The sequence below is a fragment of the Pantherophis guttatus genome, chromosome 2 (genome assembly GCF_059756535.1).
Source record: "Pantherophis guttatus breed Tessera chromosome 2, ASM5975653v1, whole genome shotgun sequence".
NCBI classification, from domain to species: Eukaryota; Metazoa; Chordata; class Lepidosauria; order Squamata; family Colubridae; genus Pantherophis; species Pantherophis guttatus.
Genome location: NC_142064.1, coordinates 254,605,035 through 254,632,655, shown reverse-complemented (window position 1 = coordinate 254,632,655; position 27,621 = coordinate 254,605,035). Strand labels below are relative to the sequence as shown.

General features: G+C 42.6%; 1 protein-coding gene across 1 annotated transcript; it reads right to left on the bottom strand.

Moving 5' to 3' along the window:
* Nucleotides 1–95: 95 nt before the first annotated feature.
* On the bottom strand, nt 96–22,953 carry TUBB (tubulin beta class I). Its single transcript, XM_034421574.3, has 4 exons — nt 22,741–22,953; nt 5,951–6,059; nt 4,669–4,779; nt 96–2,827 (listed from the first exon to the last, which is right to left on the bottom strand). The coding sequence occupies exons 1-4, from the start codon at nt 22,795–22,797 to the stop codon at nt 1,770–1,772; spliced, it is 1,335 nt and encodes a 444-aa protein (XP_034277465.1). The 5' UTR covers nt 22,798–22,953; the 3' UTR covers nt 96–1,769.
* Nucleotides 22,954–27,621: the final 4,668 nt, after the last annotated feature.

The window sequence follows — 27,621 nt, the reverse complement described above, 5'->3', positions numbered from 1 at the left end:
GATTTCCGGATCTAACCAGTTAGGAAATTTTTTAATGGATGAAATGAGGCTTTCCCCACAAGGGGAACGATCAGATTCACTCAACGCAAAGAAAACATTTTTAACAAAAACTTTTATTTGTTCACAGGACTTTTCAAATATGAACAGGGATTTTTTTTAGAAGAAAAAGCAAAGAAGGCAAAGGAGTGGAACAAGTGAGAAAAAAGTTGGATCAACAAGCAAGAGAAAAGCAGGACAGAGTCCACGCATCTTGGAGGTTGCTGAGTTGAGAAATACTGATATAAGGCAATCTTTCTAGGGGTGACCCATCTAGCCAAAAATACTCCATCTAGTATTTGGAGGCAAAGAGCAAATGTGCTTTATGCTCTTCCACTTAGCCACACTAACTAAATGGCCTCCCTATATTTGATGCTTGCTACCACTTACATACTACATTTGCAACAAGATGGCAAGTCATGTATTATTAAGTAAACCTGAAGCAAATATTTGAATGGGTAAAAAGATCCATCCCATCATGCATTGCCCCTTTGCACATCCTGGAACATTTGAACTTCCTTCATATTTCTTTTGGAGCAGACGTACCCCTCAACACATCTATCTCTACAGCTCTCCCTAAAACAAATTTAAATCATTAGAACTTAACATGGCACCTTCCCTCCTTCAGATTTAATAGAATTGCTTCTTTGAGCAGCAATCAAGCACCTAATTTGAATGAGGTGGAAGCGAGCTTCCTTTTTAGTGCATCTTATGCTCTCCTATGTGAAAATTCATTCTTAAAACATGCATGTACCTTTATGGTCCAAAACCGACACCGTCCCTTAGAAAGGCCTTTAGCTTTTCTGCCTTCATTGCTAAGACAAGTCTCAAATGTTATTTAGGACAATTTACAAATGGGACACTTCTTTGGAACGTGGGTGGAATTGTAATCAAAAGAAGAGAGGTTAGCAATGTTCAATTAATAATTCAATTAAGATTGGGAGTTAAGATTAAAGCTAAAGTCTGAACGAATGCCCACTTTAGGGAGCAAAATAGTACTTTGAGGCTGGGCTGGTTTTTTGTTTTAAGTTTTGGCAAGACACGAAGCTGTGATAAACATCCTTAGATTTAGTCAAGGGATTTGAAACATGTCAACCCCGAGTGGAATAAGCCGAGTGGGGTGGACAGATGGGATATGAACACTGATGAAAGAAAAAAAGAGCCAAATCCAACCCAGGCCAGGCCAGGATTTTTCCGTTACAGATATCAAAAGGACGAATGCCTTTAAGGCAAAGCCAGGAAGATGAAAAGGAGCATTTGGCAGAACGAGGAAGTGGTTCCATTTTAAAGGTATTGGGTTTCCCCCTAAAAATAAGTCTGCTCCAAACTGCCTTACTTCCTTGTCATAGCTGGAGACCCCTTGAAGCTGCAGTTTCACTTAAGTTGGCAATAAGAGATATTGAAGGTTGGGGAATAATAAATACAGTAAGAATTATAGGCAAGGAAGGAACTGCATATCTTTTCCCAGTGTCTCACACAGCCTCCCCTGACCTGATTTTACTGGGTACCTGCCACAACTTAAAAAAGAAAAAATGTACTACACATAAAAGCCAAGCCAACTTTAAACCATCATTAGAGGCTGCCCTGTAAGAAAAGTCTGAGAAAAGAGAGCTGACAGGTTAGGTTTTGAGAAGAAGGAGAAGGAAACAGAGGGTGGAGATGCAATTTTTTTTAAAATTTTTATTTTGTGAGGACTTATTGAACAGGAGTCGAAAGGGCATGAGGTTTTAACCTCAAGCTTCTTCCTCCGCCTCTTCTCCAAAATCCTCCTCTTCCTCAGCCGTGGCATCCTGGTATTGTTGATATTCAGAGACGAGGTCATTCATGTTGCTCTCCGCTTCCGTGAACTCCATCTCGTCCATGCCCTCGCCTGTGTACCAATGCAGGAAAGCTTTACGGCGGAACATGGCTGTGAACTGCTCGGAGATGCGCTTGAAGAGCTCCTGGATGGCTGTGCTGTTGCCGATGAAGGTGACCGCCATTTTCAAGCCACGGGGAGGGATGTCGCACACGGCTGTCTTGACGTTGTTGGGGATCCATTCAACGAAGTAGCTGCTATTCTTGTTCTGCACATTCAGCATCTGCTCGTCCACCTCCTTCATGGACATACGGCCTCGGAAGACGGCGGCCACCGTGAGGTAGCGTCCATGGCGGGGATCGCAGGCTGCCATCATGTTCTTGGCATCGAAAACTTGCTGTGTTAACTCGGGGACTGTTAGAGCCCGGTATTGTTGGCTGCCACGGCTGGTCAAGGGAGCGAAGCCAGGCATGAAAAAGTGGAGCCGAGGGAACGGAACCATGTTTACAGCAAGCTTGCGGAGATCGGCGTTCAGCTGTCCGGGAAAGCGGAGACAGGTCGTGACACCACTCATGGTGGCAGAGACCAGGTGGTTAAGATCCCCGTAGGTTGGAGTGGTCAGCTTGAGGGTGCGGAAACAGATGTCGTAGAGGGCTTCGTTGTCGATGCAGTAGGTCTCATCTGTGTTCTCCACCAGCTGGTGGACGGAGAGGGTAGCATTGTAAGGCTCCACCACGGTATCTGAGACCTTGGGAGAGGGCACCACGCTGAAGGTATTCATGATACGGTCAGGGTACTCTTCACGGATCTTGCTGATCAGTAAGGTGCCCATTCCAGAACCGGTTCCACCCCCTAGAGAGTGGGTCAGCTGGAATCCTTGCAGGCAGTCACAACTCTCGGCTTCCTTCCTCACAACATCTAGGACTGAATCCACCAGCTCGGCTCCTTCTGTGTAATGACCTTTGGCCCAGTTGTTACCAGCTCCACTCTGGCCTGAAAGGTACAGAAGAAGATGGGGGATAAAATCATTAAATTGGGTTAGGAAGCCACCTTTTTCCCTTTAGACTGCTAGCGACTTCTACTTTCCTGGGCTTTTCCCATCAGATTTATACAGATGATTTTCTTGAACATGCAACCACTATTCTTCAAACTCACCATACGAGGAACCTTCAAACTCTTCACACTCATAAGAGAAAACTTCCTAACAGTGAGGACAATGAACAGCCACTTATCTGAAATAGTATAGGTCAGAGGTCGGCAACCTTAAACACTCAAGAGTCATTTGGACCCATTTCCGACAGAAAATACCGAGAGCCACAAAACCCTTCCTGTGTCTGACTATTTCCTGAGCAGCCACAAAACTAGCATATGTAGTTGAATTAAACGTTCTGTTTTCTTCTGAAACTTTTCTTAACTGCCTATCTTTCTCTTAGAGGGGCTCTGGGTGATGACAATGCAACTGTCAGCACTTCAAGCTGCATTTACTCTAGTGCTGACATAAGAAGAAGTGGAGTCGTCTGGAAAGGGACGTTTGACTTTTTACCTACTTATTTTCCCTGGAGATAATATCCCCTAGGAGATGGGATGGGAGGGGGGAAATTCCTTTGAGCTGGAGCGGTAGATTAGGGATAGAATGACTTGGAAGATGGCCAATGAGTGCAGGGGAGTGGGGAACGGAAAAGGAGGGTTTTGGGTCTGGAAGTCAGTGTTGGCTTCGATGGAGTCGGGTTTTAGAATGTCATGCTTAATAAATAGGAGTTTTTCTTCAAAGACTTTGTTTGAAATGCAATTTATTTGAGATGACCTCAAAACCTGACAGCAACCTTTGTTTGGTTTATCATACCAGACTCGTCCACTGCAGATTCTAAGCCAGGGGTCTGCAACCTTAAACACTCAAAGAGCCATTTGGACCTGTTTCCCACAGAAAAGAATACACTGGGAGCCACAAAACCTGGGTGGGCGTGGCCAACTCAATGTCACTCACTTCCACCAGTCACATAACCCCATAGCCACGCCTACCCAGCCGGTCATTAGGGCAGAGAAGCAGTTGTTAAAAAAACACTGGGAACCACAAAATCCTTTTGACATCTCTCTCTCTCTCCCCCCCCCCTTCCCTATCTCTCTACGTCTCTCCCCCACATCTCTCTTTCTCTGCCCCGGCTGCTTCTCCATCCCCCACCGTTCCTCTTACCTTCTCACGCCAGCTGAGGAGTGACTGGGAAGGGAGGGCAAGGGGTGGGGCCAGCCAGTGGTGGGATCACCCGACAGGGAGCCACAGCAGAGGGCCCAAAGAACCGTATGTGGATCTGGAGCCACAGGTTGCTGACACCCGCTCTAAGCCAAAGCTGACTGAGGAATTCTGGGAGTTGGAAGTCCACAAGTCTTAAAAGTTGCTTAGGTTGGAGACCCCTGTCCTAGCACATCTGGAGGGCACCAGCAGTTTAGGCATCAGTGAACTGCGACGGTCCCCTGAAAATTGGGTGGGCTTCAATTCCCAGAATCCTTTTTGTGCCAGCTCAGGAATTCTGGGAGTTGAAGTCCACACAAGCAGAGAGATCCAAAACCTGGAAGGCAAAAACCGAACATTCCAGAAGAAATAGCTATTCCAGCTTGCTCTGAAATCACTTATCTTTTCTTGCCTCTCCCATTGTGTCAATGCACTGCAAAGTCTTCTTTTCTTCCTTCTTCAATAGCAACATAAATTATCAAGACACATTCCCAATTTGACGAAAGACACTGGTTGTTCAAACCTAATCTAGTCCTCCTATATTTTCCCCCATCAAATGTAGTTACAAGTAGTAAAAGGGTGCAGGGAAAGAGGTTAAGATTCTTACCAAAAACAAAGTTATCTGGTCGAAATATTTGTCCAAAAGGTCCAGAACGCACAGAGTCCATAGTTCCTGGCTCTAAATCAACCAAGATGGCACGAGGGACATATTTGCCACCTAGAGAAAGAAACAAAAAACAGGTGTAACAGAAAGTCCATTGCAGTAGCAAACTAAGGTTCCTCTGATGCAAAACCAAATTACAGTTGAGTTCTAGCTATCAAGCATCTTGCTTTTGCCTAGTTGTTAAGATTTCAGAGGAGAGGCTGAGCGTTGATAAGGCAGTCAATGAATTAAAGGATGTCAGACATTATCTATATAGCAGGGATCTCCAAACATGGCAACTTTGTGGACTTCAACTCCCAGAATTCCACAGCCAACACAATATGGCTGGCTGAGGAACTCTGGGAGTTGAAGTCCACAAGCTTTAAAGTTGCCAAGTTTGGAGATCCCTCAATATATAGGATGGGAGGAAGTGAACACAGAAGCGGATATCAGAGGTACAAAAAAGAGGAAGAGAGAAAAAAAGAGGCATTTCCATATGGTATTAAAAATATTACAAAATAGTCATCTTTCCAATATTTGTTGGCATACACCTTTCTCAATCAAATTTATTACACTGTCTTTGTAGGGTAAAATGAGGTTTAATCCTGAGCCAGGCCTTTTCATTTAATACAGGTAGTCCTCAAATTACAGCCGTAATGGAGCCTGCCTATTATGGTCAAAGGTTGTACAACTAGTTTTATATCACATAATGGACCCAATTTAACAAACTTTTTGCAACAGTTGTTAAGTGAATAGGGCAAATGTACAGCAAATGCCATGGTCATTAAGCAAACCCAGGGTTTGCTATGGAGGCGTGGTTTTGCCAAAAATCGGAACTACCAAATTTTCAGCAAAACTGTCACAAAATGCAACCACACGACCATGAGATGCTGCAAAGTCTTAAATGCAGCTGTGTTGCCAAATGCAGTGGTCACATCACCACAGGAAAGCAGAGTTTTGGATCTGGGTCATAAGTCCCCTTTTAACTCTTAGAAGCTTACTTTTAAGTTCATGAAACGAATACTGAAATTCTTAGCAAGCTCAGACTATAACTTCCTGCCCATATACTTATTTCTATATTCCTCTGATATTCAATTTTAATATACAAGGACGTAACAGAAGGAAGGATTCTAGAGGAAACAATGAGGAAATTCCACAAGGGTTCATATTTATTTGTTGGAAAACATTTGGATCAAATAATGCCAATACAGTGAGGGAGGAGGAAGAAGAGGAGAGGAAGGCTTACCAGTGGCCTCATTGTAGTAAACACTGATGCGATCCAGTTGTAGATCACTGTCACCATGGTAGGTTCCAGTTGGGTCGATTCCATGTTCATCACTGATCACTTCCCAGAACTTCCAAAGATAAATAAAAAGAGAAAGATTTGGGTTAGGATGGGGGCAGGGGGAAGCAGCACATTCCAACTTATTTACAAAAGGAAGTATGATTTTCCCCCCCTCCCTTTCCAGGTTATATGCCAATTTTCCATTCTTAGACTAAGAGACATACATTCTTAGAACAATCTGTCAAGAAATTAATCTGCCCAACACTGAGAGACACACCCTTTAAAAGTCCCAAGTTTTCCCCAAACTTGGTAGTCTCTTCTGCGGTAGACTACAACTCCCCATATACCTCCCCCACAGCAACACCGGCTGAGGCTGATGGGTTTCTCCACAGAAATGTCATTATCTTAGAGAACCTCTCAACATTTTATACATCCTGTGCTACTAGCCAATTTATGAGCTGCTTAGTTCTATACAGGGCCCAAACATTTTGGACACAGAGTAAGGAAGCTGTGAAGAGATGCCATACATGTTTTCTATTCGGAAAATGCTTGATATCTATCTCCAGTATGAAAGAAGGAACAAAGTCCACAAAATCTCTACCCTAATTAGAAACTACCCCCCTCTTCCCTAATCTGGTGCCCAGCTGGGATGGGATCTCTAGCCAGCACAGCGCTATTGGTAAGGAATTCTGAGGATCTGAAGAATTCAGATGGTCAACAGAATTCAGATGGTCAACAGAATGGTCTGTTGTTCTGGAGAACAACAGACCATCAAAGAACCCCCAAGAGAGGTCTTCTTAAGAGGATAGGGTGGGAAAAAATACAAGAATTTCTGGCACTGACACTGAACCAAATCATGTATTTTTGCATAGACCTAATTGGCTGCAGCACCTTTGAGCCTGAAGCTCTCCGTCCTCAAGGGCAAGATGAGTGAATTCAAGATATGGTTAGAATTCATTGCTATCCCTTTACAGTTCCAAGCTGGAATCTGGGCAGACTTCAGGGCTCCACTCCCATCCAGGCTTGGACATGCCATTATGGGGGAAAACAACATGAATGCAAGTGAGAAGGATTTATGCCTATTTCAAAAGGCCCAACCATCCTAAGGCACCAATGATCTTCACATTAATCACAGTACCCCCCCTTTTTAAAGCAGCAACAAAACTTCCCTCTCAAAGGACAGAGGAGTTGACTAAGCAGCTGCAACAGACATACAAGCTCTGCTTTGTTCTCCTGAAGGCCAGGCTTCATAAAGTAGCTCTTAGCTGCAGTGTAATCATGTCTGTTAGCCTTTCTCTCTCTCTCTCTCTCTCCCCCCCCCAATCCATTTTACAGGTGCGGACTACATCTCCCAACATCCCCTCTTTAGAAAACAACTTTTCCTTGCTTATTCATCAGAGGGCTTCTTCCACCTCCTAGAAAGGGGTCTCCAACCTTGGCAACTTTAAGACTTGTGGACTTCAACTCCCAGAATTCTTAATTCTTAAGACTCCATAAGTCTTAAAATTGCCAAGGTTGGAGACCCCAGTACTAGAAGATCTGACGGACCTGCCAGAATTCCTAAGCAGGACCAAACCTTCAGTTTGAAATGGTCTCTTATCACTATCTCCTATGAAGTATATGAGCTGAGGTCCTTAAGAATGTCTTGAAGACTGCCCTTTTCTGCAGGGTGCTTTGTCATTAGCAAAAAGACTTCCCTAAATTAGCTTACAGCTTGTTTTCATTGATTCCGTTTGTTCTGCGTTGTTTTCACTAAAAAAAAAAAATTAATGCCTTCAATCTTAAGGAGGTATTCTGGGCGGAATTTCTCAATAGTTTGCATCTCAGCTTAGAACAGGATTCAGGAGGATTCAAAGCTGATTTAGCTCCAAGTACCCAGAAGGCAGACTTGGAAGAGGCCCCAGCCTTTGGCTGATGCTAGAAAGGAAAAATGTGGGATTCTGAGGGCAGAAAATAAATTGCCTTCACAAAATGGCTGCCATTTATATGGTGATCCATCACAAAACAATACAAACTTGGTGCTTCTAGTGTTTTGAACCACATCTTCATCCATTTTAAGCTTAGCCTCGCCCCATCCCCTTTCTTGGGGGAGAGGTCATGAGTCTTAGGAGCTATAGATATCTTATCTCTGGAGGATGCCCTAATAACTCTTCTCTAAGCAGGCACATTTCATCGCCTGCCCCGGCCACTGTCAGCTAGGAGACTGGCGAAATTATTTAATATACATGTATATAGGCTGCATGGCATTCCTCAGCGAATAATATCGGACAGGAGCGTACAATTCACTGCCAGGTTTTGGCGGAAATTCCTAGAAAGGGTGGGTAGCAAGCAAGGATTGAGCTCAGCATTTCATCCCGCTACCCAGGGGCATTAAATGAATGCTAATGCCTATACTCTATTTTTTGGTTATGATGGAGAAGATCTTCGTGGACATCAGGCTGGGGAATACCAGCCTTAGAACAATCCTAAGAGATGACATATTTCAGGGAAGGGATGGTCTCTTAGGGCAGATTGCCCATCGAGTGTAATCTTCTCCCTTCAGAAACTGTATGGGCATTTCTAAGGAAGGTTTTAAGATTGTATAAGCTCTGCTCAACAGTCCAGGATTCTCACTCTTTCTGTCCTTTTTCCACAGCCTTGGCTCAAACAGGTTTCACCGCTTAGTAAAATAAATCCCAAACCTTCAAATATTCACCAACACTCACATATAATATTTCAGTCAATTAACCCAACTACAGCAATAAAACTAAATTGGCTAACAGTCCATCATAATGGGTGGTATGTTTCTTAGGAAGACGTGTTAGTTATTAATTTAACGTATGTTTGGCTTCGTATGTCATGCAAGCCCAGCTCCAGTTTTTAATAAACCTGACTTAACATGTACCATGATATGCTAAAGTTAGAAAGATTACATGAATGAATCCATATAACAGGTAATCCTCAATTTACATTCGTTCGTTTAGTGACCATTCAAAGTTACAATAGCACTGAAAAGTAACTGACACTTTTACACTTATGACCATTGCAGCATCCCCATGGTCACATGATCAAAATTCAGATGCTTGGCAACTGACTCATATTTATGATGGTTACAGAGTCCCTGTGTCATGTGATGCCCTTTTGAGACCTTCTGACAAAGTCAATGGGAAAGCCAGATTCACTTAACTGTGGCAAGGAAGATTGTAAAATGGGGCAAAATTCACTTTAACAAATGTCTCGCTTAACAGCAGAAATGTTGGGGCTCCATGGTGGTTGTAAGTCAAGGACTACCAGGTAGAGAACAAGGAAGTGTCCTTCCTTTGGGCCATAGAGATTTTTTTTTGCTAGATGCCCACTATTATTTTTTTTAAATGACAGCATTTATCTAACCCTAACCCCAAATAAATCACATTTTGGCTTAAGAGTCATTCCCCACGCCAGTCTACTTGTGCACATTAAATCCACAATAAACACATTTCTTAACCTGGCAGGAAACATGCCCTTTAAATATCTCCTCTCTTTGGAGATTGGGAAGAGAGATGGTTCTCATTAGCCTACCAGCTTTTATTCCATAGACGGCTTTTATCTGTATCTCCGGAGATAAATTCTCTGCGAGGCATTGTTAATGTTTTGATTAACCCAGAATATCCAAGGTCCACAGCAAGAGAAAGAAAGAGCAGAGTGATGAGGCATCTTATGAGACTGAAACAGGCCAACAGCCAGAATTTAATTTAATTAGTTCAATTTATATGCCGCTTCTATTTAAGAAGCTTCTATTTAAGAGACAACCTCTGGAAATTACAGACTTGGAATTTATCATACATCAGTATGCCTGCTTTGATAGAATAGGGGATAATTAAAGAACTAAAAACACCCATTTCCAATTTAGTGCCTCTCTATTGGCTGGAAATTATAATTATAGCATGAAGAGAAAATAGTCTTGATGTTCCAATTTCCCCGAAGAGTGTCGGGAGAATCTAATTCTGCAACAATTCAACATCAATTGCAAAGATGGGTGTGTAGCTGACAAAAATGCTAACAATACAGAAGCATCTTCTAAGCATTGGAGTGTTTTCCAATGCAGGTTATTTGCAACTCATTTGCATTAAAGTGTAACGTATCTATATTTGTGTGCTATTTCCTATATTGTATCCATAGATCAACTCATGGATTATTAAGGACCGTCTCATACTTCTCCTAAGTGTCCCGTCCTATCTATTTAAAGATGAGTCACCTCATCTAAGCTGGCTCTACTGGGGCAAAGTACAGAGTGTAGAGGAAGAGTTGGCAATGACATATTAGCTAAACAATCAGCCATGCTGGTTGTGGGGTCCTCGATGCTCCTTGAGCTTGGTTGTTTTCTTGTAGATGTGTCACTACCCAACTATGATTAGATGGTGTTACCTAGTGTCCGCTTAAGTGTAAAGCCCAGATTCCCTCATTTCTAAATTTTCTCTTAGGTAACACTAAAGCAATTGGATCCAAAAGGAAAAAGTTGCTGTTCATCATTTGTCCAGTTGTGTCCGACTGTCTCTAGAGCATGGTGCTTATCTCCATTTCTTGGCCAAGGGAGCCAGCGTTGTCTGAAGACATTTTCCGTGGTCATGTGACCAACCTGGCTATACACCAAAAGCACACGGCACGCTGTTACCTTCCCACTGAAGTGGTACCTATTTATCTACTTGCATTTGCATGCTTTTTGAGCTGCTAGGTGAGCAGGAGCTGCGGCAGGAACGGGAGCTCATTCTATTTGCAGGGTCTCGAACCCAGCTGTCAGCTTTCCCACTGACAAGCTCCGCATCTTTTAACCGCTACCCTGTGATAAATAGGTAGGAAGCAGGAGGCCTTCTCTAAATCCTCAGTGGGATCCATCTCAAGATGCAGAAAAACAACTTCTTTTTCACTTTCTAGGCCAGGGGTCGGCAACCTTAAACACTCAAAGAGCCACAAAGGTCCTAACCAGAAGCCCTCCATCAATTCTAGGGTCTCCTCCTAGTGCGGTGTCCTTTTTCCTCTACCTGTCCTAACCGAAAGCCCTATCAATTGTGGAGCCGACTGGCGACAGGGAGCCGCAGCAGAGGGATGAAAGAGCCACATGCGGCTCCAGAGCTGTGGGTTGCCGACCCCTGCTCTAGGCCGTGACTATCAGTGGTGAGGAAAAGAAACATTCCAAGCATTTTTCTAAAACTAGTAATGGTTGATTTAAAAGACACTGGGCCCCATGAACAGCCTCCATTCATCCCTGCCCTTATGTCCCTTGAAGGAACATTTTACAAAGACTTGGAAGGAAAGACACTCTTTCTGGAGGGGTTGTTTTTGCTTCTTACATCTGAAAGGGCAAAGAATCATCCTGCAGCATCTGAAAGGCAAAACTTGCTTAATAATGTCCAGTGGAATGTGCTGTCTTTTGAGATGTCAAAACAATCTTACAAGGTTCGTGCAAACTTTAACTTAAACCTTGCAAAACAACATGGCTAACATGTTTTAGCCTGTAATTATTGACCTGTGCAAAATCTAGCTCCTTAATGAAGTACCTGCCCAGACAATCTTTTCAAAAAAAGATACGAATTTCAGACAATGCTATGGGGACCTTCCCAAGTCTGGTGTCTTCTAAGTGTACAGAAAAATCCATCGGTCCAGGAGACCAGCCTAAGCTTGAAGGCTTCCATACTAGTTCATAGCATGTTTTCAGACTCCAACCTACTTTCTCCACTCTTAATATATGCAAAGTTCCTCCTTATAAGAGCATACAAAGGTGCACAAAACCTCTTAAGGTAGGAATGTCAAACTAGTAGCCTGCAGGCCGGATGTGTCAAACGTTGGCCACGCCCACCTACTTTTTAGCGGAAGGGGGAAAAGTCACGATACATCACGTGACGATGCAAGTTTGACACCCCTGTCTTAGGGCAGGGGACTCCAACCTTGGCAACTTTAAGACTTCTGGACTTTAAAATGGCTGGCTGATGAATTCTGGGAGTTGAAGTCCACGAGCCTTAAAGTTGCCAACGTTGGAGTCCTGTCTTAGGGTTTGTAGACAATTTGGAATGTTCAGACCACGTTGATCCGATACTCTCTCAAAATGCCTGCCATGGTTGTGTCTATTCACAAAATGGCTGCCATAGCAAGCATCTTTGTCCCAAAACACCCATTTATCAGAAGGCAAACAGGTGGATTTGTTCCCCAGAACCCTTGGGAGATATTCTTCACTTTTTTTGCATTTCTGGGCAGACAGACATATTCCTACACATAATGTTTGCACTGTACTGTTTCCATCCAACATTTTTATTTTCTATAAATGTCCCTTGGGATGGTGTGATATGCCAAAATCTTTTTGAAAATAAAGCTGCCAGAAACACTTGGTTGACAACCAATTAATTTTCATTAAAAGAATCCAGAGCATAAAATGCAGAACTAGCTGGGAGGAGGAGGAAACATGTAGGCCCCAGCAGAAAGATTTATCGGCACTATAATGCTCTCTGATATGCCTTGCTCTCTGGGCAGAAATTCCTCTTCCTCAAATAAATTGCTGTGTCCTTCTCTGAAATCACTTCATCCATGAAGCCAAACAGTAAAAGGAGGAAGTATTTAAGCAAATCCAGAAACCTTTGAACTACAGATTGGACAGAAGGGGTCAGTAAGCAAATCAATGGAAAAGTAAAAGCGGAAAACCCTATTAAAAGGCCACAAGCAAATCCAATGTGTTCCTTCCCACAAATTCTTAGAAGTCTCATAATCAAAAATCCTCCTTTAGAGATCCCCAACCCAATGTTTTTTTCAGATAAATGAGACTTTCAATTCCCCAAATTCAGGGAATTTGTCAATCCCCAAATGACAAACTGGTATAAAAGCTGCACTAATCTATCTATTCAGGAAAATGTAAGAAGAGATTCATACAAATGCAGCTCTAACCAGTCCAGCTCCCTCTTAAGGAGATGGCACCTGTCTTCCTTCTCTCTAAATGTAAGGATTAATAAAACCAAGCTATCCCACAAAGTTTTTAAAGAATAAAAGATAAAGTCTCCTTCAGTGTAAGTTGACTCTTGGCCATTTCATGAATATGCCCATGTAATTTTGTGGCTGACAATATAGAATCTTTTTACAGTCAGTCCTTGACTTATGACCATTTATTTAGGAGCTGTTATGACAGCACTGAGAAAAGTGACTTAAAACTGGTTCTTGTAATTATGACCACTACAGTTACATAATCAAAATTCAGGCACTTGCCAATATATTTATGGTGGTTGTAGCATCCTGAGATCACTTGTGACTTTTCCCAGGATTTCTGATAAGCCAAGACAATGGAGGAAGCAGGATTTGCTTAACAACCATATGATTTTTTTTTTAAATGACCATACCACAATTTCATAAAATTAGGTGCCACTCACTTCAAGAGCCATAGTGGCGCAGTGGTTAGAATGCAGTATTGAAGGCTAACTCTGCCCACTGTCAGCAGTTCGATTCTGACTAGCTCTAGGTTAACTCAGGCTTCCATCCTTCCAAGGTCAGTAAAATGAGGACTCTTGATTGTTAGAGGCAATATACTGACTCTATAAACCTTAGAGAGGGCTGTAAAAGCACTATGGATCGGTATATTATTTGAGGTTTTTTTTCCCCAACTTTCTAATCTACTTAACAGGCCAGGAACTTATTAGGCTTATTATCTATGAATTCACTAAGTCTAGCTCCGATAATATTTCAACTCCAGGCAAGGTTAGATTTTTGAGACAATACAGGCAAGGGACAATCCAATCAACTATTCTTTTCTTTGCATGAATCTTCCAAATTCTTGAAACTCGCATTACGCATACGTCATCTCTAGAGTAATGTCATGTTGGTTAATAGTTAACATAAATTACCAATGTGTGTAGACAATTATTCCTAGGAGAATTCAATTATCTTGTGTGAATTATAAGTTAATTTTCATGCGTTCTTCTAATAATTATTTGGACCCAGAAAACTTCATCTTAGAGGTTTCCCAAGTCCTCTCAGGCAAAGGGGGGACTGCGACAAAGGTCGAATTATAACATGTAACAGAGTTGGAAGGGACCTTGGAGGTCATCTAGTCCAACCCCCTTCTCACACAGGAGACCTATACTAGGGTTTTGAACCGCCAAACCTTTCTAATTGACAAACTCAGTGTCTTAGCCATTGAGCCATCTAGTCAGGACAAATGATCAGAAAATTGTCTTTTTCTATGACGTTAAAATGTGGGAATTCAAAGTATAAAGTGTTTTAGAATGGTAATTTAAGAGGAATGAGAAGAGTACATGTAGACCTCGACTTAAGACCAAAAATTTCAGCTGCTAAACACGACACTTGTTAAGTGAGTTTTGTCCCACTTAACATTTCTTGCCATGTTAAGTGAATCACAGAAATTGTAACACGGTTAAGTAAATCTGGCTTCCCCATTGACTGTGTGTGACAGGTCACAAAAGTTGGATCACCTGATCAGCTGGGACACTGCAAACCATCCTAAATACAGGCCAATTTCCAAATTATAGGGGTGCTGCAAATGGTTTAAAAACCGGTCCTAGTTGTAACTTCAAACAGTCACTAAACCAATGGTTGTAAGTAGAGGACTACCTGTGAATCATATGGATTCTGTTAGGTAGGGAAGAACAGTGTTGGAGAAGTCAACTAGAAATATTTGGAGAGCTTCTGGTTGCCCAACTCTGGCTAGGATTATGGAATTTACTTCATTATTTATTTACACATGCTCCTCCTTATGACCGGTTGTTTACAGGTAGTCCTCGATTTACAACCACAAGCGCAACTGGAAATCCATGAGAATCAGATCGTAAGTTGAGGTGCCCACATGACGTTTGTGACAATTGTTGAGGCACCCATGATTGGACTGCAAATATTACAACCGTTTTTTAAATAAGAGTTGTTAAGTGAATCAGGTAGTTTATAGCTCTGAACCCGTTCTCTTGAATGGGTGTTTTTCACAGAAAAGAACAACACAAATTGTCACGGGACAGAGATGCTACAACCATTTGTAAAAGTGAATTGGTTGCCAAATGCCCAAAATGCAGCCATATGACTGCCAGGGATATGTGACATTTCCGGAAGACTGGAAGTGCATTATGGGCCATAAAGCACTTTTTCTGAGGAATTCTTAACTGTGAACCGTCATTACAGTATATACTCTTCAAGCAGACTTTACATCTCAAAATAGAGAGCTTGGAATAACGTGAAATGCTCCTCTTTGCAAAACCTAGCACTTATCTGGAAATTTGGAAAATGTGTGTGCTGCATCCATTAGTAATTCTTTTAAAACAGCCTCACATTTCCCTGGGATTATGCGTGACAGCCTTTGCGATCACTTCTGGACATGGATACAGCTGCTTTAAAGAGCTGCACAAAGGAGCTGGACTCATAGCCCACTCCCCTTATTCCAAAAACACCATTTTGGAATCCAATCTAAGGCACCGTACAGCCTGGCACAATAACTTTCTTTCATTGACAGTGTTGCTATGGGAGCAGACAATCCGAGACAGTTACAATGTGGTGAATAAGGCTAGTGATGGGGTTGACTGTGGCTACTACGCGGACAGCAATTCAAGACAGTATTTAGTACGGAAGTGCAACATTCATGGATCCAAGTTAAGAATGTACCAGAGAAGTTAGAAATATTTTTTTTACCTTCAAAACGGGCCTGGTAGCTCAGCAGACTAAAAGCATTGTGATTAACACCAGCTGTCTGCAATTACTGTAAGTTCGAATCTCACCAGGCTCAAGGTTGACTCAGCCTTCCATCCTTTCTAAGGTAGGTTAAATGAGGACTCAGTTTGTGGGGGCAATAAGGTGACTTTGTATAAATATACAAAAGTATGAAGGCTATTGCTTAACGCATTGTAAGCCGCCCTGAGTCTCCGGAGAAGGGCGGCATATAAATCAAATTAAAAAAAAAACCACAGTCTGTTGCAGGTGCATTTTGATGGTTTTCAGAAGTAAACGCTCCCAACCGGGAATCATTTACTGTCAGAAACTCCTTATCTGGTCCCAAAATGGTACAGTTCAGGAAGAAGTCTGGACAAAAACTGCAGGTCCAGAACGTTCCTATCTTGGATCAATGAATTCTGCATATCCTTAACATTCAGGTGTCAGGTTTCGATATCGTCTCAAATAAAATAAATTGCATTTCCAAACAGATAGTCTTTGAAGAAATCTTTCATTTTATTAAGCATGACAATCTGCCCCCGATCGTGGCGTAGCCAACTCTGACTTCCTGACCCCAAACCCTCCCTTTCTGTTCCCCAAATCTCTGCGTCTCATTGGCCTTCTTCCAAATCACTCTCCCCATATCTACTACTTAAGCTCCCAGGAATGTCATCCCTCCCTCTCATCTCCTAGGGGATATTATCTTCAAAGAAAATAAGTATGTGAAATGTCAAGCGTCCTCTTGCCAGCTGCCCCCTCTTCTCCTTATGTCAGCACTAGAGTAAATGCAGGTTGAAGTGCTGACATCAGGGTTTTAGGTTATAGGCTTATCATTAACATTCTCTGCCAAAGTTTTCTTTTACTGTAAATCCTACATCTTCCCACTCCAGTTTACATTATTGTGTAGAGACTAAAAAAGGAACATTTTCAGATTTGCCATCCTGTATCATTAGGAAATACCCACAGTATCCCCACCATTGCTTTAAAGAGGTATCATCAGGATCCATTGTGAAAATTTTAAAATGAATAAGAAGTTTTTCATTGTGACCATTATCGTCATAATCATCCTCACTGCTACTAGTGTTTATCAACCTTGAACCTCTTTTGAGATGTGTGGATTTCAATTCCCGGGCTGGGGAATTCTGGGAGTTGAAGTCTACATGTCTTAAAGGTGCCAAGTCTGAGAAACACTGATTACTAGTACCACCAGGCCAAATCAATTCACTCCAGAATCTTTCCATTGATGATTTCCATTGAAATCCACCAATTTGGGTTAGGATGCAAATGTCTTTTCAATTTCTTGAAAAACTAAAGACTGCCAAGGGTGAATGACTGGACTATCTTTCATACTTGAGATTGGAACCTGGATGTCCCCATTTCTAGCCCAGCATTTAACTTAAATTATTTATTTCAACTTCACACTGGCTCTTCATAACCTCCCACCAAGTTTTTAAAAAGTTCAAGACGCTATGAATAACACCCCCCTTGTTTTTCTAGTTTCCAGTTCTTTGCAAGGAAATGAAATACCACTCTAAGTTCAGTTCCTAGTAGTCCTGAATAAAGGGAACATTTAGGTGGCCACTTCTTCAGGTTCAAAATCCCATTTGGAGCTTGACAAGTCAATAAGTTAACAGAATAACAGAGTTGGAAGGGACCTTGAAGGTCTTCTAGTCCAATCTCCTGCTGAAGCAGGAGACCCTATACTATTCCAGACAAGTGGCAGTCCAATCTCTTTTTAAAAGCTTCCAGTGATGGAGCACCCACTTCTGGAGGCCAGTTGTTCCACTGGTTAATTTTTCTCACTGTTAGGAAATTTCTCCTGAGTTCTAGGTTGCTTCCCTCCTTGATTCATTTCCATCCATTGTTTCTTGTCTTGCCTTCTGTTGCAATAACCTAATCTCACCCTATAGCCCCCAGAACTGGGAAAATGTAAGGTTGGGAGCAGCCAACGATAATCATGACTCTTACCCATGTTCTTCTCAGATTTTCTTTGGTCTAGTAACTTCCAAAGCAGTGGAGAAAGAAAGCACAGAGTCAAACATGATAAATGGTGTTCCCCAAAGCATCAAAAAGGAATGTGCTCTTTTCATAGCGATGTGGGAAGAACAGAGTAGATACTTCCAAGAAGCAGACTTGGCTTCAAATGTCTTCCTTGTGGGTAGCTGAATCAATAGCCCATTTATAGTTATCCAGCTTCTAGCATAAGCTTGTCACTGGCACGAGCAATGAATGAGGGGGTGTGGCCCACTGGCTGCATTTACATATATATACATAATAAGGATTATAATGAAATATAGCTTTCATTCATTGTAATGCTTATAACATTTTGTTCATGTATATTTATGTATGAATATATGCCCTGTAGGCATTTCTTTCTTTTTGTAGTTTTCTGTTAGGTTCCCCCACTCCAATTTCTATATAACTTTTTATAAAGATTGTTTGTGTTCAATTAATAATTTTTTTAAAAAAGTTTCTATTGGTTGTATACAGATTTTAAAAATCCTCATTCAGTTATATGAGCTTCAATTAAGAAGAATTGTGTGTTGTAGTTTTAGAAGCACAATTTTGCCTTCATAGGGATATATTCTCTCCCCCCTCCCCCGACAGATAATAATGGTATCATTTTTATAAGAAACGCAAGAGACATAACCCACAGATAAAGTTCCTTCGTAGTTTGTGGGCAAAGACTGCTGACAAAGCACAGAACAAAATTGTTGTAATCTGTGCCTAAGAGATGATTGCTTCCAATGGGCTTGTTCTTCCCACAATATTCTTCCCAATATAAATCACTTTGTCTTCAATTTCAGATGTTTTTACAGGCACTATTTGAAGGGGGGGAAAAAAACCTTGGCTCCCAGGCTCTCCTACTTGCTGGCCAAACACACCCAAGGCACTGCAGATACATAAATTTTTAAATACACTAGTGGGAAGGAAGGTGGGGAATCGGGTCTAGCCCCACCCTGACTGCAGATCTAATGGGGGGGGAGACTGCATGCAGACAGACAGTGGTCCAAAAAAGCCAATACAAACCATTGGAATGTGCATGGATTCCAAAGGTAGGAATTCTAGCGTTCCAGTGGGAAGATATTGTTCTAAAGTATCATGAGTGGGGATTCTTTCTTTTTCTTTCTTTCTTTCAAAAATGCTGCTGCTCTTTATCTAATCGAGAAAGGCTGCAGCTCAGTTAGTCTGCTTTTAATTCATCAGGTGCCAGCAAAAAGCTGCAGACACACCCTCACGCATGCCGAAGTGGATGCGTATACCGCAACATAGGTCATGTAGAGGTGATCAGGGTGGGGCAGCTGGGAAGGAGCAGACACTGGATTAGCACCGATGGATCCCGGAATACCGTCTTAAAAGCTTACAACAGCCTTCTAGGAACAATGCAGCATTTTGGAAAATGAATAATGATCCCTGGTATTGATTTTGCTTCCTTTCCTGCCCCCCCCTCATCAAATGCACCACAGAAGAGAGTGTACCAGAAAGAGAACAAAGCATATAGGTCCAGAAGCCAATTCTACACACTGTAGGATTCTGCTTTCTCATTGCATCGCTATCGTTTACCACAAACACAAGTGCAGGTGCTGGATTATTTTTACTACTCCTAAATCCACTGGCAATCCCCTATTCCATAATGTCTAAAATTATAGCATGATCTAGGTCAGGGGACAATCTCCAAGATAGGAAAGCCAATTTTAGCTCCTGCCCTAAGGATACAGGTGAATATTCCTCTTCAGTCTTTGGATGAACAAGTAGCACAATGGAGAAAAAACTGACTACCATCACAATAGATATACCCCATTGTCTGCTTGGTACAATGTCCCAATTTTAAGGGGGGGTGGGCTTAACATGTGGCAAAAGCCCAAGTTTCACTGAGGATGTGGAGTAGAGCATAACCAAGAAGCTTCTGAAGCGTAGGAACACACAACTGTTAAAAAGTTTGACTTTCTCAAAAAGGCTTTTTTCTCTGAAGGCCTGGCTGGGCATCCTTTCTGCCTTTTCAACATGATGTAGAGCAGTTGGAAGGGATCTTGGAGGTTTGGACTCCAACCCTTGGCTGAGGCAGGCAATCAGAATTTCTCACACATCCAGAGAGATTTAAGAAAGCAAGGATTTTTTTAAAAAGATGGTTCTTTTTTTATTTTTTAAAGTTTTTATGCTGCTTTCAGAAGCCCTTTGATGGTTCATCCCACGAGTGTCCCAAACACAGAAAGATGGAGGGCATCAACGCTGGGAGATGGGTGGGCACTGACTATCTGCCATTGTCTCTAGTTCTGATCTCCCAGTCTTTTTTAAAGCCTGCTAAGCTGAAATGCAACTCAAAGGTTTTTATTTTATTCCTTTCTACAGGCTAATTCAAGGGTGAGAGCAACTGGGACGATGTCAACAGCTTTGCGGAAGGCTTTTTTCCTATAATCGGGATTTACTGTACGTGAAAGCGGACTGGCCAAGGAGCAGGCTCGGAAAGTAACTCTGGGGCTTTAAGCTACTAAATCCCCCACCCCATAAAAAAAGTTAAAATGTGTGCTGAATAAAAAGACCGATCTGCTATGTAAAATTTAACAGTTTCCCTGCGAAATCTCCACTTCAACCACGTTGCTGCTAGAAAAAACGCCTCGGTGCCATCTCCGCCCCCCACCTGGGCGTTGTTTCTCTCCCACCCACCCCTTTTTTCCCCTGCTTTCAGAGACCCACCCGGCCATTACACGCGCCCACAAAACCCGGTGTCTGCAGCTGTTGCTGCTGCAGCCAGGCAGAAGCGCGACCATTGGGGTTGGAAGGAGAGCTGGGCCAGACAGACAGGAAGAGGATGGAGGGAGGGAAGGAAGGAAGGAAGGAAGGAAGGAAGGAAGAAAGAAAGGAGGGAAAGAGTGAAAGGGAGAGAGAGACGCGAGCGCGCCCGGCGGCCATGTGCTTCCCCGACTGCAGACAAAGACGGCTTGAAATGGTGGGCGGGTTTTTAAAAAAAAAATGGTGGGGGAAGGAAGATTTGGCGCCAGTAATGGCATCCGTTCTGCAGTAGAGGAAGTCGATTTAAAAAAAAAAAAAACACCCATTGTACTGATCGAGCTTTGCAAGCCAAGCTTTCCCTCAACTTGGCGCCCCCACCAATACTGTCGACTCCAGCTCCCATCATCCACACCCACAAACACCCTCTCAAGCATGTTTGCCTATAAGGGACGAGGGAAAGAAGCCCAAGATGTCTGAAAACTCGTTACAAGTTTTTTTTTTTTTACACTAGGAGGATTTCCCTTTCCAAAGCAACCTTTTTTTCCCCCTTTTGTAACATTTTCAGGCCTCGGGGTTGCAACAAAATTACTGGAGGCCGCGGGGTTTTTTTTTTTTCTTTTCTTTCTTTCTCCTGGCTTAATCCGAGGTTATTATACTAAAGAAGTGCAGCTCCCGCGGTTTGGTGCGGGATGGCGTTAAGGAGGATTTAATTTCAAGCCGGGATCTAAATGTCAGATAGGGACGTAGAAGCCACGGAGCCTCTAAACACTCCTAAATAAATATATTAAATATAAATAAATAAATTTAGGACCTTTCCTAAATTAAAAAAAAAAGGAGGGGGAGGATTTCCCCCTAATTTAAATGCTGTTTTATTAAATCCTAACAAAAACCGGAGAAAATGGTTGGTGGGAGAAAATATTCAAACTGAATTCCGTTTGTGGAGATTTTGGAAGTTTTATTTACGGAAATAAAAGGATTTGCTTTTTAAACGCCTTTCAAGGCATTTATACCTCTTTCAAAACATATCCGGAGGGGAGGGGCTAAATTTTAAAACGGGAAGAGCGCTTCGTGGGATTTACTCCCGAGTAAACCTACCCGGAGTTTGGTTTACACGCCTTGCAACCCCCAACCGTGCTTTACTACGGAAAGGGATTCAATTTAGTCTCCTAAATCGGTGAGCCGCGCCTCTTGGCCGAAAGCCACCTTTTGGATCCTTCTCTCCTTTTGCCTCGATCCCATCTCTAACGGATCAGGAAAGCGGGGTGGGGCTCGGATTAAAAAAAAAGGGGGGGGCCGCGTTGACACAGACGATCCCAAGGAACTTAATCGGTTCAGAAGAAACCGGGATTCGCTAGTCGCAAAAAACACACACACACACAAAACCGATACGGCGTCGTTGGATTTAGGCGGGGACGGGGGGTTTCGAACCCTGTGTTCGAATCCTCCCGTCTTTTTTTTTTTCTTCCTCCGGCTGAGTTCAATTTCAAGCCCACTTGACCCACTTCGCTCTTTTTCTATATATATATATATAGATATAGATAGATAGATAGATATAGGTCGGCTACACACGCGCACACACAGCCGCCCTTCCCATCTCGGCGCTTTTGTTCTCGTTTTGTCACTCGATTCGGATCTCTTTCGAAATTGCACTTCCTTTCCTCGGCCGCTTTGGCGCTAGAATTTACAGGCTACGGCGGATTATATCTGGCGGGCATTTGACTCCCCCTCTCCTCCGCCCCCCTCCCCTCCCCTCCCCTCCCCCCGACTAGAGTGGTGTCCACGGACAGTCCTCTCTGCCATTAAGGATCTTCTAATCCCATTCATTTCTAAATCACAGGATTAAAAGGGAAGGACGAACAAAGGCAAGGGCCCCTCGCTTTAGAAGGAAAATTAAGTTAAGATGGTTTTAGCGGGGGGGGGGAGAAGATAAGGGGGAGCCTCTTGTCCCCATCTTTTCTCCTCGGATAATGGCTTTAATCTAGAGGCGATCCCTTTATATACGGTACATATATTTATATGTGTATATATTTATTAGATATATATATAAAAAGGAAAGCACCGCTGTAACCGGGTTTGATAGCGATCACACCGGGTTTGTTTGGTTTTTTTTTTTTTTGCAACGGCGATCGAACAAAAGGTTTGCCCCGCAGCCCTTATAAATTTCAAAATTTAACGCAGCCACGTGCTTCTCGCCGCGGGAGCACTTCCGTTTTGCCACCGTGGCAATGGATGAGAAGGAGCAACATGGCAAAGCGTTTAAACTGAGCCGTTCCACCTCCCGCTGTTTTTCATCTTGGCTATATTATAAAGTTTCACGCTGGAACCCGCGTGGACTGGGGTGGGGGGGGGAGGAAAGAGAGAAAAATTGCCATCCTCACCTTCGCTCCGATCTGGTTACCACATTGCCCAGCTTGAATGTGTACGATTTCCCTCATTTTGCTTCTTAGTGCCTCGCCCGCACTTCTGGTGTTAATATATATATATAAAAAAGATTGCGCTAGCCGGACGCCGCTGCTCCTTTAAGTATATTATAGAACGTTGCGGAGCTCAAGGTTCTCTTCTCCGAACGCGGCGGCAACAGCGAAACGTTCTAAGGGAAGGTAGCCTGCGGAGAACCAGACAAAGCTTTTATAAACTGGCGGTCGGCTCGCGCTCTGATTGGTCGAAAGGGATCAGGAGCGCGCGCTGATAGGGCGGAGGGGGGGGCCCGATGGAGCCACGTGGTAAAAAAAGGGAGGGGGGAAGGCAGAGTTGGGGTGTGGTCGGTGACAGGAGGGAGTCGAGGAGAAAAATGCGATTTTTTCCTCCCTTTTCTTTTTGTGGCGGTGATAAAATGGGAAGGGGCGTTGGAAGGCTTGTCTAATGGGCGAGAAATGATAAAAAAAAAAACAAACAGCATCGTGCGTCCTCCGCATTACAGTAATACGCCACGAGATCTCGTCCGCTTTTGTGTTACGTTTCAATGGGTGATTCTTTCCGCCCTCTGTTTTAAAGAGTTTCGGCCATAATATGAGTGCAAAACGCATTTGCTGTAATGACTGCATTTTTAAAAGGCTCCGTGGTCTCTCAAAATGCCTAGCTAGCGAAGTGCCCTTCCTTTGTGGCGTGTTGCTTATACCTATCAGGAATAGGGAGGGGTCTTTTCAGCGTTTGAAAACGGAGGTGACAGAAATAATATAGTTAGATGGTGGGTCCCCCCAATCAAAGTATTTATTTAACCTGCAAAAATGCATTATTCCTTGGTACTAAGGGTTACCATGAAAGATTAGGAGTTAACCTCTTATACAATGATCTTATTCCTGGCTTTACCTAATTTCTTATTTTCATGCTGTTTACCCTCTCTTTTGTATTACTGCTGTAAAGTTGGGCTTAATGCAGTAGTGTAGAGTACTAGAGTACTCTAGTTTTCTACAGTGTGGTCCTAGGACCCACCCACCCCTCTGCCATCAAAAGTATTTGCCAGCCAATGTTGAAAAAATAATATATTAAAATCCCATCAAACAATCCTGAGATGCAGTTGTGACTGTGAATGCGTCAATGTTAATTTTATACAGGAAATATTTATAAATATCACCCTCACAGACAAAAGGCTCTTTACCCATAATCTTTAAAAATGAGCAGGAGCCCTGAGAGAAAAAAAAGTGTTAAGAAATTGGTTTTGGGGTAGCACGATAATATTTAGCTAGGTGCCACTTATGGTGAACAATAAAATGTTTTATAGTACTAATGTGAATTGTGCAATATGTACTCCTAATTGCATTGATTATTTTGCAAATGTCATAGTTTTTTGCATTAATGTATTGTATTTTAAAATGGACCCTTGAGGGCATATCTTGCTAAGGAAGAAACAATGTGTAAAAGAGATAAGGTTGTTGACAATGAACCAGTAATAGTATTATGGGGAAAAGATTGGGCAGGATTTAATTAATACAGATTGACGCTTATTTACGATTCCTCCCCAAAATAAGATCGAAAATGCAGTTGGGGAAAACTGCAGGAGGAGAGCTGCAATAGTCTAGGCTAGCCAAAAATCCAGGAGACGGTAGTGACTTTTTAGACCCACCAATATTATTTAAAAAATATTAGAGTGAACTATAGCTCCTTGAAACATTATATCTTTTAATAAAATCTTCTAGTGGGAGTGGGGGGGGGGGAGAGGCCAGCAAGAAAAAAGACATTTCAGAAGCAAAATCAAAATGTTACACTTTTCCATGGAGTACGCTAATTTTTAACATACAGAATTAGCAATTCATGTTTTGTAGTGTTTTTGTATAGTGAGGAATCTTGTTTATTTCTGGGTTTACATTTTTTTTTTTTTTTGGTCTTAACCTTTTCTAGTTTCTCTTAAGCTTTTAGAGAGAAACAAATCTGACATTCTACTATGTCACCATATATGAGGTTTTACGTTGCTTCCACCTACTCCTGAGAGGAAGGATTTTTCTTTGTTATTTTTCACAGTATATGATGATGTACAATAGAACTAAGCCAAGTAGAGCGGGAGGTCCCCAAACAGTTCAGATGCAGCCCCTTCTCTAAACAGTCAAAACCATTAAGGAAGAAATAGCTTACCATTCAGACACTAATTCTTGATTTGTGAGGCTGCCTACCTTAGAAGACCAACCAATTCCCTCAGCTATCAAAAGAATTTCTCTGTTGATTTCCCCCAGGAGCTTCTTCCTCTCTGCTCAAATTTCTCTTTGTTTCCTCAGCCCATAAATTTTCATGGCATGTTCTTTTTCCAAGCTGCTAAATTGCTTTTTCTTTTAAAGTCCCTAAGTTACTACCTGCAGTGGTTTTTTTTTTTTTTTTTTTGCAGCAGTTTCCTTCTGCACATGTTAAGCTCATCTTTCCTGACTCATCACTTACTTTGAGCTTTCTCTATTTTTATACATATGCCTGTCCTTGCTCCATTCCCCATAGTTTTTTGGGGAGGAAAGATGCATAAACCTGCTGGATAATGAAAGCCCATCTCAGTCAATATACAGGTAGTCCTCAATTTAACGACCACAGTTGAGTCCAAAATTGATGCTGCTAAGTGAAAAATATGTTAAGCCCCATTTTACGACCTTTCTTGCCACCGTTGTTAAGTGCATCGCTGCCGTTGTTAAGTTAGTAACACCGTTGTTAAGTGAATATGGCTTCCCCACTGACTTGGCTTGTCAGATCTCGTGACTCTGGGACACTGCAACTATCATACATGTGAACCGGTTGTCAAGCATCCAAATGTAAATCATGTGACCCCGGGGATGTTGCAATGGTCGTAAGTGTGAAAAATGGTCACAAGTCATTTTTTTCAGTGCCTTTGTAACTTCAATCATTAAATGAATAGTTGTAAGTCAAGGAACTTAAGGGACATGGAGGCTCAGTGGCTAAGACACTGAGCTTGTCGATCGAATGGTCGGCAGTTCAGTTCAAATCCCTAGTGCCGCGTAACAGGTTGAGCTCCTGTTATTAGTCCCAGCTTCTGCCAACCTAACAGTTTGAAAGCACATAAAAAATGCAAGTAGAAAAATAGGGACCACCTTTGGTGGGAAGGTAACAGCATTCTGTGCACCTTTGGCATTTAGTCATGCTGGCCACATGACCACGGAGACATTTTCAGACAGCGAAAATGAAACGGAGATGAGCACCACCCCCTAGAGTCAGGAACAACTAGCACATATGTGCGAGGGGAAGGACCAATCAACACTCTTGTTCCTCTGCAACTGGTATTTGATATTTGGAGATATTTATTTTATTTCGTCAAGCATGCATTAGATAGAAGATATAAGTATAAACATGTTTATGAATACATGAAAAGGATATGAATAATAGAAAACATTAGGACAGGGACAGTAAGCACGCTGGTGCACTTATGCACGGCCCTTAAAGACCTCTTAGGAATGGGGTAAGTTCAACAGTAGACAGTCTAAGGTTAAAGTTTGGGGGTTTGTGGAAGAAACCACAGAGTCAGGTAGTACATTCCAGGCATTGACCACTCTCTTGCTGAAGTCGTATTTCCTGCAATCAAGTTTGGAGTGGTTTACCTTGAGTTTGTATCTATTGTGTGCTCGTGTATTGTTGCTGGTTGAAGCTGGAGTAGTCACTGACAGGTAGGACATTGTAGCAGATAATTTTGTGTACTACCCTTAAGTCAGACCGAAGGCGGCGAAGTTCTAAGTTGTCTAAGCCCAAAATTTCAAGCCTGGTGGCATAAGGTATTTTGTTGCGAGCAGAGGAGTGGAGGACTCTTCCCATGAAATACCTCTGGACTCTCTCAATTCTATTAATGTCCGACATGCAATGCGGGTTCCAGACAGATGAGCTGTATTCAAGAATTGGTCTAGCAAATGTTTTGTATGCCCTAGTTTGCAGTTCAATATTACCGGAGAAGAAGCTACGCAAGATTAGGTTAACAACTCTTAATGCTTCTGACAAGAGTGCGCTGTGATAAACCCCTTTGCTCCCAGGGGCTACCAACCTGAGCCTGCCAACCCTCTGGCTCCTGGCCACTGACTTTCAGGGCCATTTGTCTTTGGGAAATGGGAGAACTGGGTTTTTCTACTGGGCCACAAGGCTATGTCTTCAATTCTCTGACCAACCCTGAATGTCAGGAGAAGCAGGAAGAGGAGGAAGACTTTTCAAGTGGCAGTCCTGGCACCTTTGTATCTGCTGCTGTAAGTGACTGTCACCAAAAGAGGTGTTTTCCACTCTGTCTCATTTGTGATGGAATCTGACTGTGAGTTGCAGGAGGAGGTGGCTCGGGGTGGGGTGTCTTTCCCAAGGTGCTAAGAGACAAGTTAGTCTTGTCCTTGGTGTGCAGAAGGAGGGCCAGGAGGAGGAATCCTCCCTAAACCTTCATATATCTGATAGTTTTGCAAAATGTGCTTTAGTCTGGCAAGATTCCTGCCTAGGAGTGAACAGCAGTAAAGAAACTACTCAGCAATTTGAGGTGCGGTTCTTGATTCCTTGTGCCTGACACACTGCTTCTTTTGCAGACGGCAATACTATTCTTTCTCTCCCTCTCTCTCTCTCTCTCCCTCTCTCTGTCTCTGTCTCTCTCTCTCTCTCTCTCTCTCTCTCTCTCACACACACACACACACACACACACACACACACACACACACACATCCCATCTGCTTAGTTGTAAGAGTTGAAATTGAGGTCAGCATTTCTTTAAGCTGGCACAGTTCCTTGCCAGTTCCCATGCTGAATGACAGTGGCATTTTTACTGCTGAAGTTCCAAAGAGCCCTGAATTTTGCTCTCTGGATCATTCAGG